This window comes from Mus pahari, chromosome 11 (genome assembly GCF_900095145.1).
Source record: "Mus pahari chromosome 11, PAHARI_EIJ_v1.1, whole genome shotgun sequence".
Taxonomy (NCBI): domain Eukaryota; kingdom Metazoa; phylum Chordata; class Mammalia; order Rodentia; family Muridae; genus Mus; species Mus pahari.
The window spans coordinates 21,195,210-21,207,783 of record NC_034600.1 but is presented as its reverse complement, the minus strand read 5'-3'; the positions used below and the strand labels follow the sequence as shown (position 1 = coordinate 21,207,783).

Genomic DNA, 12,574 nt, shown 5'->3' with positions numbered 1-12,574 from the left:
AGCATAGTTTTGCGGGGCTCTATCTTCATGTGAAATTTTCAGAAAGTGCTGAGCACTATGGATATACTTGACATGTCTCTTATGTTTTAGAGGATGTTTACAATACAGACACTTGAGCAGACCATAAAATCCAAACACAGAACATCAGTGAAATACAGTAAGACCATATACAGTGCAGTTATCCTATTTCTTGAAGTAAAGCATGGGTAAGCAAGCATAACTCAACATTTTAGTAGTGTTTTTTTTAAATGCAAAATCTCCAATTTGAAAATGTTAAGCTGGATGTTTTCTTCTTTGTATCTAAAATAAAACCTTTCCTTAACCATATCTTGTTATGGCATGCCCACATTTCATTCAAATATTTCAATGGAATCCCTCCGTGTGCCTTCCATTCTCCAGGTCAAGGTTTTGAAATGATTCATTCATGCTGTGAGTTTCATTCTTTGTTGGATTCACACTGTAGAGAACTACACCGTGTGTGCATTAAAGAACTTATATTGACAACTATTAGGTAAATTCTTCTAGTATGAGCTATCATGTAGGATTTTTGTCTATGACGAAAAAATATTTTCCATGAATTACTATCCTGTAATTGTTGAGTTAGATCTGGAAACATGAACAATCGTTGATGGGTGTGTCTAATACTCTATTGTGCTCACCATTGAACAAATATTCCTTGAAGAACTCTTTGCTTGGTTTCTTCTGCAGAATTATAAAAACAAACTTATATGTTTATTTCCTTTTATTAACAAAAAAGCATTTTATGTACACTGTAAAATTTTCTTTAGAAAAACTTGTGATGATTTATAATAATGTGCAAAAGAGCAACATATATGGTTGTAGTCTGAAACAGGCAAGCTTCTGCTGGCATCAAGGACCAAATACTGTATAGGTACATGATTAGTACATAAGGAGTTTGGGGAAGAGCCATCAAGCAGACATTAGATTATTCCCCTGTCATTATTTAATCCTTTCTAAATGGACACCTTTTCCTTTCCTGTATAATGATAGTTTACTAGTAGATGTGAGCAAACATGGGACTAAACCCATTACTACCATTTGCACTGAAGTCTTTCTCTAACAGGCTTAACATACTTTCACAAGGTAGCTTCCTTTCCTTCCTTCTGTCATTGTGGAATCAATGAGTTCCAGGACAGCCAGGACTACACAGAAAAACCCTATCTCGAAAAAAAATAAAAGAAAAAAGAAAGAAAGAAAATATTTGCCTCTTTGGTATCTCTCTTTGTAGATAATATTTATCTGCCAAGTTTCTACCATCAGCCATTATCACCATCTATTTACTTTGTAGTACTTGGAGTACATTTCAAATTCTGAATGGGGAGAGTGAAATGGATCAGAGAACCATAGCCTTTCTTCCCCAATGTGAGGAACAGAATTTTTCTGAGGAACCAAAAATGTGAAAGGAAAAACCAATTCCCATGTACATACTTGAAGACTCTTTGGAAGACTGTGAGCCTTTGGTCTTCATTTCTTCCTAGTTGGAACTCACTGTTCTCTTACATGAGCTACATTCATGAAGTTTAAGCACACTGAAAAATATTTCAGAGGAAAAAATGCTTGACTTAGAAGTATGATAACATTAATTTGGATCTAAGGAACACAACAAAAGTCAGATCTAAGACCTGCACAGATGACTCTGAGGTCTTCTGGTCAAGAGCATTTATTATTTCTTCAGATGACCCACGTTCAGTTCCCAGAATCTACTTGTGTCATTATTTCAGACCTAGGCATCTGGTCCACTTTTTGGCAATCTCTCCTTCACATATATGGTCAAAGTACATGAACATGGTTGTATGGACTTGGAAATATATGGGTCAAGCTTGGAGCCTCTCCAATATCCAGACATCCTTGGATATTTCTTTAAACTCAGAACTCTAATCTAATTGGGAGTCATGAAGGAAGGTGAGGCAATGAATGATCTTTGTATTATTTTCTTGAAGTCATACTTTCTAATAGATACATTATTTTTTTTACTGTGCAGTTGTTATTAATTCTATATTAACTATTCTGTGATTAACTCCATGTTTTTAAATTAATTTATATAGACATTCAAATGTCTAGACTCTTATTTGAGGTTGTTTTGCTCTCACCTTTCTTTTAAAAGGATTATACCACATATATACATATGTTTTGTTATATACACTTAAGGACATGTTATGGTTATTGGATCTATCTATCTATCTATCTATCTATCTATCTATCTATCTATCTACCATCTATATTTCTGTTCACTTGCCCACAGGATCTATAGCTGTAACCCCTGACTTATATACATTGTGACTCTGGTTGTTGCTTCTACTCAAGAGGAAACTCCTACTTTAGCATCTAGACCAATAATGCAAAATTGTTATTTTTCTGTCTGGAGTTCTCATGATCTCTATTTTAATTATGCTGTTGCTGGTATTTTGTTGTCCTAGCCTAAGACGGTCTTTATAATTATGACTCTATATTTTGAAACATCGTCACTCTGCATTTTTCACTCTCAGGTAGCTGAGGCTTTCCCATCCTCCATCTCCATTCATTAGTTTATCAGTGACCCATTCCTCTCCAACTGTTACTTCACAATGTTGTGTAACTGGGATTTTTTCCTTACATTTATAATAATTCGTCTATCTCTAAGATCCCTAGCAATCTGTAGCTTTAATTGGGGGTAGGTTGTAAGTTTATTATTGAGTCCTCATCAGCTCTCATTGCTGACTGAAACCAGTTCATCACCTATGCATGTCTCCACAACGTGCACACTGTCTCTGCTTTTAGACTGCACTTTCTAGAAGTAGTTTATTGAACTTGAGGTTATTCATGGAATTCTTAATTAAAGTAGCAAAAAATAGAACAGAAAGTAAAAGAAGATAGAACATGAATCTACTCAGTTTGGTTAAAGCATTGTAATTTCTAGTCAGACCACACTCTTCACATAATGTCTATCAAATACCTTGTTTCACCATAAGAAAAAGTAACCATTTCTCTCTGGAGAGAAATTAGCCTGGTTCACACTCTGTCTTTTATATTGTGCTTCAGACTCTTCCTGGATGCCTCCAGTTCTTTTTCTTGTTCCACTGGTAATTGTTAAACCTTGTTCACTGGAGCATTTGGGATCCAAAACTGTGGAAATCAGGACAATTTTTAAAGATTTATTTATTTATTATATGTAAGTACACTGTAGCTGTCTTCAGATACACCAGAAGAGGACATCAGATCTTGTTACAGATGGTTGTGAGCCACCATGTGGTTGCTGGGATTTGAACTCCGGACCTTTGGAAGAGCAGTCGGGTGCTCTTACCCACTGAGCCATCTCACCAGCCCCCAGGACAATTTTTATAACTATGGAATGAGTCATATATGAGAACACAGGATCAGAATTCATGGGAGATAAATGGCAATTTTAAGACTGCTATGCTATAATATTCCATCTGTCATGCTCCTCACTCACTACCAGGTCCTGTCTGTCTCTGAGATTGCCTGTTTCTGTGCAATGTTATTTGCTGACAGGAGTGCTTTACAACTCAAATGTATATCCACAACACTGTCTATATAAGAGACTGAAAAACTTTAAAATTACTTTCCATCAATTATTTGTCAGTGCAAATATTTCTGATTCACAGGAACAAAAGTAATCAATCAATTAGGAGTAACTGGGAAGAAACCATCTCTGATTTCACAGAGTCACAAGGAAGGATAAAGATGGAAATAAGGAGCAAAGCTAAGAACATGAAGTTGGTTACATGGCGATGATAAATGTGGAAGAACTGAGAGCTTTCCCCAATGCCAAGACATCCTTGAGGATTTCTTTAAACTCTGAAGGACAACTAAGCTGATAGTCATGAAGGAAAAAGATGCGTTGAATAGTCTCTCTTTTCCTTTCTTCAAGCCACATTTTCTAAAAGATAGATTGACTTTTACTGTACAGTTGTTGCATGTTATATATAAACTATGTTGTAGACCATGCCATGTTTATAATCTAATTGGTATGTATAGTTAAATGTGTAGCCCCTTATTTGGGGGTTAGTTTGCTCTGAAATTCCTTGCAAATGGTTTATAATATACATGTTTTTCTGTATAGACTTAAGAGCAGATTATGGCTATAGGAATACATTAAAATATAGTATGTTGATAAATTTTTCATGTTACATATGTGTACAACACACTAAAATCATTTTCCAACTCTTTGCCAGTCTTCCTAAGTCTAGTAGATTTATGTCCACATTCCCAAATACACTCATTTTCATATATTTGAATTTTCTAATCCACTATGTCAAGTTCTGGTATACATATATTTATAGATATGTAAGTTTATTCACCAGTGCTTGGCTAACCTCCTAGGGATCATACCCTTATGAAACACTTCCCCTCTCTGCCCAGAAGATATGAACTTTCAACAGCTTCTCAGTTAGGGCTGGGCTACCTTGAAACCCTCTATCATACTCTAATGTTGACTGGCCAAATATTCTGTGTGTGTCTTATGGAGGCACCCACAACTTTTGTGAGTTCCTGGGTGCAGTGGTCCTGTCATATCCAGTAGATACTCAAGTCATCTGATCCACTATCACATCTGGTGCTTTGGAACTTTTCATTGTATTTACCATGATGTTACCTGAACCATTAGAGAGTGGAATGATGTAGATAGCCCATGTGTGACTGACCATTACAGAGTAACTCATTCTCTTCAATTTAACCAGTGTGACAACAACCTTCATAATACCCAGAAACTATTTTGATGAGTTCTGCATCTTGCACAATTTTATTTCTATAGACATAAAAAAATTTTGAAGGGAAGTTTGACACTATGTCCATTTAGCAAAATAACAGCATCCATGGGTCTTATGAGGTTCTCCACCATGAATTTTTGGTCCAATTTTCAGCCCAAAGTTTCCTGTAGAGCAATGATTCTCAATCTGTGGGTCACAGAACACATGCATCATACGGTCTTAGGGATCTGCAACCACAAATTTAATTTTGTTGTCACAGGTCTAATTTTGCTACCGAGTAGTGACTCAATTCCTAAGATCATTGGAAATAATTGTTTTCCAATGCTCACAACTCATTAATTGAGAACTGTTACTGTACAGGAAGCACCAAATTCAAACAAAAAGTGGCTGCTTATCACAATAAAGGTTGTGTTAACAATGTATTAATGGAAGTGCCTTACTAAGACAGTCATTGTTGTAGTTCATAATGTTCATGGCATGGTAAGACTATTAATGACTTCCTTTCACCAATATCCTGAATGCATCTCAGGAGGTATGGAATATATATGGCAAGAATGAATCATCTTGAACTTGATTTTTCATTTTCTATATCCAAAGTGTATGTTGTACTCAGTAAGTGGGTCTTGGCATCAATTTGTGGTTTGTAACCAAGAGCAATGGGAATAGTATGTATTGTTTTGGGTGTCTCCAAACATTCAGACCAAAACTCAATGGAAGCTTCTCACATATTGCTTTTTATGACTTTAGAGATGGGCATAATATTCTGCATAGCATAACTCCAAAGAAACCCTCCCATAGACAGTCATTTGTAGACCTACCTTATGGATTTTGCAAGGATTCATAGTGTTAGTTACCCTTCCCCACATCCCCACCCTGGTCCATGCTCATCCATTTCCATGATAATATAATTGAATGCTGTATTCTGGAATGGGACTAAAATATATCATGAGTGAAAATATTTGCGGGTTTACATAAATAGAAATGTAAAGGAGTAAAGGAGGTGGATGTATGCAAACATGCTTGTGTGTGTGTGTGTGTGTGTGTGTGTGTGTGAAAGAGAGCATATATATATATATATATATATATATATATATATATATATATATATATTCACTCCATCCATTAGGGTATGTAGTATTTTATCTCCTCATGTTTAATTATACATTTTAGAGTTGGGAACCCTGTACCAGCTTAACCTAAAATTACAGGCTTTTATTAAAAGACTGGTTATTGTAGTTAAAAATCATTTGTATGAATATCAAATTGACAGTATTTATTTGTATTTTTTTTAGTCTTCATTGTCCATATGACTGTTTGCGTGTTTCAACAAGGTTCAACTGAGGGCAGAAGACCCACTTGAATCTGGGTGATATGGTTCCATTGCTGGTGTAGAGTATTAATGTATAGCTCTCTACCTAAAAATGTGAAACAATAAACACCGGCTTGGAGACAGAGAACTGACTCACATTTTTAAAGCTTTCAGTGATTTTGCAAAGGACCTGAGTTTAGCTCCCAGCAATCATATAGTGTCTCACTAGCTCTTGTAGCCACATTTCCAGAGGATCCAACACATTTTTCTTATCTCTGTGGGCAGCAGGGATGCCTGTTCTGTACATATTTATATTATGCACACAAATATATACAAAATTAAAACTTTAAAATATTATCAGAACAGTTAGGGGATGGACAGAAATTTTGCTACTTAACAGCGCTGACTGCTCTTCTAGAAGTCCCAGTTTTTCTTTCCATCACTTAATAATGGCTCAAATCTATCAGTAACTGAAGTCCTAATAGGTAATGTCATATTCCATACTATGCATGTATTTTATACATGTCATACACTAACATATACATGAAAAATAACCATTCATTAAAAAATAAAAATGATGTTTTATATGTACACACATATACACAGACACACACAGACACACACACACATAAACAATTATTTCATGAGCCATTAGCTAATATCTGGCCTCCCCAATGTATTTTCTCATGTTCACCCATACTCTGACTAACCTTTTGTATAATATTATAATTATTGGCTAATAAGTTCTATAAAAATATCATATGATGAAAAAAGAAAGACGAGGCTATACCAGTGCCTGGCAAATACAGAAGTGGATGTTCACAGTTATCTATTGGATGAAACACAGGACTCCCAATGGAGGAGCTAGAGAAAGTACCCAAGGAGCTGAAGGGGTCTATAACCCTATAGGAGGAACAACAAAATGAACTAACCAGTACCCCCAGAACTCATGTCTCTAGCTGCGTATGTAGCAGAAGATGGCCTAGTTGGCCATCATTGGGACGAGAGGCCCTTGGTCTTGCGAAGATTATATGCCCCAGTACAGGGGAATGCCAGGGCCAGGAAGTGGGAGTGGGTAGGTTGGAGAGCAGGGCAGTGGGGAAGGGTATAGGGGACTTTTGGGATAGCATTTGAAAAATAAATGAAGAAAATATCTAATAAAACAGTATACTCAGTAATAAAAAGTAAAAAAAAAAAAAAGAAATAAAAAAGAAAAACTATTGATGATACTACATAATATCTAAGTTAGTTATAGAAAGTTTTATATTTTTAAAATGATTTCTTAGCATTGCACAACAGATAACAGCATATGCCAATACACAATAAAGGTCAGACAATGAGGCTTCATCTCATTCTTTCAGAAAGCTAGCTATCTCTTACCAAAGCAAGGTAAAAGTATGCTGAACCTAGATTTCATGCTGCTGATAAGAACAAAGGGGCAGAATATAGGAAAACATATTTCTAGGAATGTAAATACACTTACCACCCATAGCATTGGATATTTGGAGTAGGTCGTAAAGATTACCAAAATAGAGGAGAATGAGTAAGAGAGGACAAATGTGCACACCAGGATGAGAATAGTTTTTGTGGCTCTGTCTTCAGGAGAGACTTTTAAAAAGTGCTGAGCACTGTGGATATGCTTGACTTGTTTCTTATGTCTGTAGAGAATACTCACCATGGAGACACTTGAATAGGCCATGAGACCCAGACACAGTCCATCACAGAAGCATAGCAAGAATAAATACAGCACAGTTGCAAAGTTGCCTGAAGCAAACCATGAACAGTACCCATGAATCATCCCGTTAGTTGTATTTTTGTTGTAATGGGGACCTGACACTCTTGCTGCAGTCAATATGTTTAGAAATAATTGAACAAGCCAGCTAAGTGAGCAGGAGGAACCAAGGTACTTGGTGGCTCTGTGTTTAAACATCATCCATCTGGAATAGTTGGGGCTGATTGTGATTGCTTGGAAGCAACTCAATAGACACATAGCATAAAGGGACATCCCCCTTGTTATTCTGTAAATATACATTATCAATTTACATCCAAAGTCATCTAGGAAATTTTTATATCCATAATCTGACAGTGTCTGTGGAATGCCTTTTGAGATGATAAATAGGTAATTGGCAAAAGTCAAGTGCTCTATGATTAGGTCTTTGGGCATTAAATATTTTCCAGTGAGTTTCAAACTGACATAATAAGCTAGTATTGAAGAATTGCCAATTATTCCCATGGCAATCTGGGAGAAGAGGAAAATTCCCAGTACAATATTTTCAAAAGCCATCCAGATTCCTAATAAAGAAGAAAATAATTTTATTACTGATATGAGACTGGAAAAATATAGTATAAGTCTGCATTACTTCATATTGTTAAATAAAATAATATATTTATCACTTTATGGTATTTATATACATTTCCCCTTGAGGAAGAATGTCTAAGCTTTGGTCTTTATTAAATCAAATATCCTCTACTATTAAATGGAAAGGTTTAGAAGTACTTACTGAAGACCTGTTTTCACTGGAAAAGGTGCTACATGTTCTTTAACATAACAATCAAGATATAGAGGCATATAGAGTTATGAATTTGAGTCTAACCTGGTTCACATTTTAAGTATCAGGGCAGTGAATGCTATAAAAGCAAAACCCTGTCACAAATAGCTCCTGAAAATGAATAACAGTGTCATTGCTTTTGAACAATCACAATGATTTGGAGTTGATGATTGAAGAAAATTTCCAAAAGAAGTTTTAAGATATGCTATTATTTCTGAAATTCACAAGAAATAGAATTCAAAATTCATTAAAAGAAACAACAGATACTTAAAAATCATATGTAGAAAGGGGAATTCAATACTCAAAATGTATAAAAATATTGACTTTTAATTTTTACTTTCTTTTTCATTATATGTGTATGATGGGGTTGGTTGCATGTGAGATGAGAGCTAGTAAGGGCAGAATGTTGGGATCTGCTACACCTGGATTTGAAGACAGCTGTGAGCCACTGATAGGAGCTAAGAACAGAGTTCAGTCCAAGGAAACAGTATTATGCATTTTTAAACAGTGGCTTATCCACATATCCAATAAAAAATATTGAAAGTATATTTGAAAAAAACTGGAACATAAAACAAATGACAAATGGGTTCTACACTTGAGTCAATTTCCTATGCACAACTCAGATGTTCAAAATGTGTATAAAATCAGGCTCAACATCACCATTAATTAATGGAATACATTGAGGAATTGCAAATCAAATTTGCAATGACTGATCAACACATGCTGTATAAATAGATATTAATAAAAATAAATTAGAGTGCTGCCAACACCCCGGTGAAGAAGCTGAGATTTTTGACAACTATGCAGTCACAGTCATGATTGGTGAAGAGCCATACACTCTTGGACTTTTTGATACTGTAGGGCAAGAGGATTATGACAGACTATGTCCGCTAAGTTTTCCACAGACAGATGTTTTTCTAGAATGTTTCTACGTGGTCTCTCCGGATGGAGAATTTGAAAATGTGAAAGAAAACTGGATGCCTAAGATAACTCACCACTGTTCAAAGACTCCTTTCTTGCTTGTTGGGACCCAAATTGATCTCAGAGATGACCCCTCTCCTATTGAGAAATTTGCCAAGAATGAACAGAAGCCTATTACTCCAGAGACTGCTGAAAAGGTGGCGCGGGATCTGAAGGCTGTCAAGTATGTGGAGCGCTCCACCCTCACGAAGAAAGGCCTAAAGAATGTGTTTGATGAAGCAATATTGGCTGCCCTGGAGCCTCCAGAACCAAAGAAGAGCAGCAGGTGTGTGCTGCTATGAATGCATCTCCAGAGCCCTTTCTGCACAGCTGGTGTTATTGTCATACTAAAAGCAATGTTTAAATCAAACTAAAGATTAAAAATTAAAATGCATTTCTGCAATAATGACAGACACCCGGCACCTACCCACATGCAGTCATGTGAGACAAGGCCCATTAGTACGGGCCCTCCTTGCCCTTCCAGTAATAGTTAATTTTGAATAATTATGTATCGTCTGAAAAGTGATGAGTGCTAGGTTTTATTTTCCTTGTTAAAAAACAACAACAACCACCAACATCCCCCACAAACGATTTATTTTGTTTTGTTTAAAAACAAGCATGCTTGTATTGAATGTTAACAGACTAATTCAAATTGTCAAAGGTGCTCCCTGGCTCCATTTTGGTTTTTTGTTTGTTTGTTTGTTTTTGGTTTTGTTTTTGGTTTTTCGAGACAGGGTTTCTCTGTATAGCCCTGGCTGTCCTGGAACTCACTTTGTAGACCAGGCTGGCCTCAAACTCAGAAATCTGCCTGCCTCTGCCTCCTGAGTGCTGGGATTAAAGGCGTGCGCCACCACGCCCGGCTTCCTGGTTCCATTTTGGAGAGTACTCTGGGGTATCTTAGTGTCTTCTGTTTTTGTTTTGTTTTGCTTTGTTTTTCCTCAACCCTTCTCTCCTCTTGGGGTGTGTATGGGGTTGTTTCTTACACTTGTATTTTAAAATTTGTTAACCATAGGACAGCCTGTGGGGAAGGAGGACAAATTATTTCCACATTCCATTCCCTAGGTTTAGCAAATATGCTCCCACCTGGTGCTCTTAGGAAGGAGTATAGAAATACCTCGATTAATAACATGCTCCTTCTTGAAAGTTGCCTTTTCTCTCCACCTTTGAGTGGATCCAATCTTTGATGAAACTCATGAAGGTGGGTGGAAGCTGTCTCGCCCCTCCTTCTAGGATGAACTCTATATGTGACTGTGACTTTCAAGGGTATTTGTTTGCCATTTGCTGATTTAGAGAGGGGGATAATTTCTAACTTCTTTCATTGAAAAATGAAAAGTATTGCACCTTTAAAATATACCAAATGGATTGAGTTCCTTATTAAAAGAAGTTCGTTTGCAAATAAATAAATAAAAATTAAATAAAATAAATTAACAGGATTTCTGTGCCAAAGCTCCCAGAACTGATCCCCTGCCTCAGCATTACATACTTAAATGCTGCTGGGAGAGAGATAGCCTCTCAAAAGTGCAGACAAGCTTGTTGTGAGTGCAAGTAAGACCACCACTGCTGCTCAGAGGAACTCTCAGGACCCAGGAACCGAGGAGCAGCCTGGGACAAGAGCCTTCCAGTCTCTCTCTGCTCCCAGAGCGATCCTGTGCCACAGCACTCCATACCCAAATACTGCCAGGAGAGAGCAAGCCTCCCAGGAGTGTGAACAAGCATGTAAGCAAAGGTAAGACCACCACTTCTGTTCAAATCCCTGGCCCGAGAGAGACCTGCACAGAGCCATAACAACACAGGAACCAAGGAACAGCTCGGGGCAGAATACTTTTGGTTCCTGTCTACACCCCAGAGACAGGAAGACCAGCTACCCCAGAGATAGCCAGATGGCAAGAGGCAAGGGCAAAAACATAAGCATCAGAAAACAAGGGTACTTGGCATCATTAGAACCCAGTTCTCCCACCACTGTGAGCCCTGGCTACTGCAACACATCAGAAAAGCAAGACTCTGACTTAAAATCACATCTCATAATGATATTAGAGGACTTTAAGAAGAACATAAATAACTCCCTTACAGAAATACATGAGAACACAGGTGAAAAGGTAGAACTCCTTAAGAAGAAGCACAAAAATCCCTTAAAGAATTACAGGAAAACACAAGCAAACAGGTGAAGGAATTGAACAAACAATTCAGGATCTAAAATTAGAAATATAAACAAAGAAATCACAAAGGGAGACAGCAATGAAGATAGAAAACCTAGGAAAGAGATCAGGAGTCATCAACACAAATATCATCAACAGAATACAAGAGATAGAATCTCAGGTGCAGAAGATACCATAGAAAACAGTGACACAACAAAGAAAATGCAAAATGTAAAAAGCCCCTAATTCAAAATATCCAGGAAATCCATGACACAATAACAAGACAAAACCTAAGGGTAATAGGTATAGAAGAGAGCATAGATGCCCAACTTAAAGGGCCAGTAAATTTCTTCAACAAATTTATACAAGAAAATGTCACTAACCTAAAGAATGAGATGCACATAAACATAAAATAAGCCTACAGAACTCCAAACACATTGGACAAGAAAATTCCTCCCTTCACATAATAGTCAAAACACCAAAAGCACAAAACAAAGAATATTAAAAGCAGTAAAAGAAGAAGGTCAAGTAACATACAAAGGTAGACCTATCAGAATTACATCAGACTTCTCACCAGAAACTATGAAAGCTAATAGAGACCATAAAAGAACACAAATGCCATCAAAACTGTCAATTACCGTAGTTGGAGAAACCAAGATATTCCATGACAAAAACAAATTTACATAATATCTTTCCACAAATCCAGCCCTTCAAAGAATAATATATGGAAAACACCAATGCAAAGAGGGAAACTACACCCTAAAAAAAGCAAGAAATTAATCTTCTTTCAACAAACCCAAAAGAAGATAGCCACACAAATGCAAAAGTAACATCAAATATAACAGGAAGCAACAACCACTACTGATTAATATCTCTTAACATCAATGGACTCAA

The 12,574-nt window shown here is 36.7% G+C and overlaps 2 protein-coding genes across 2 annotated transcripts; one reads left to right on the top strand and one right to left on the bottom strand.

Annotated features, from left to right (window-relative positions):
* Positions 1–7,391: 7,391 nt before the first annotated feature.
* Positions 7,392–8,393, bottom strand: LOC110329130 (vomeronasal type-1 receptor 4-like). Its single transcript, XM_021208700.1, has one exon. It carries the CDS (start codon positions 8,318–8,320, stop codon positions 7,406–7,408), a length of 915 nt encoding a protein of 304 aa, XP_021064359.1. The 5' UTR covers positions 8,321–8,393; the 3' UTR covers positions 7,392–7,405.
* A 1,007-nt stretch (positions 8,394–9,400) lies between these two features.
* LOC110329279 (cell division control protein 42 homolog) lies at positions 9,401–9,847 on the top strand. The gene has a single exon (XM_029544174.1). The coding sequence runs from the start codon at positions 9,401–9,403 to the stop codon at positions 9,845–9,847; it is 447 nt and encodes a 148-aa protein (XP_029400034.1).
* Positions 9,848–12,574: the final 2,727 nt, after the last annotated feature.

What these genes read in the sequence shown, in the direction of transcription:
- LOC110329130 (XM_021208700.1), bottom strand. Translation starts at nt 8,320, where the DNA reads ATGGCTTTTGAAAATATTGTACTGGGAATTTTCCTCTTCTCCCAGATT.
- LOC110329279 (XM_029544174.1), top strand. Translation starts at nt 9,401, where the DNA reads ATGATTGGTGAAGAGCCATACACTCTTGGACTTTTTGATACTGTAGGG.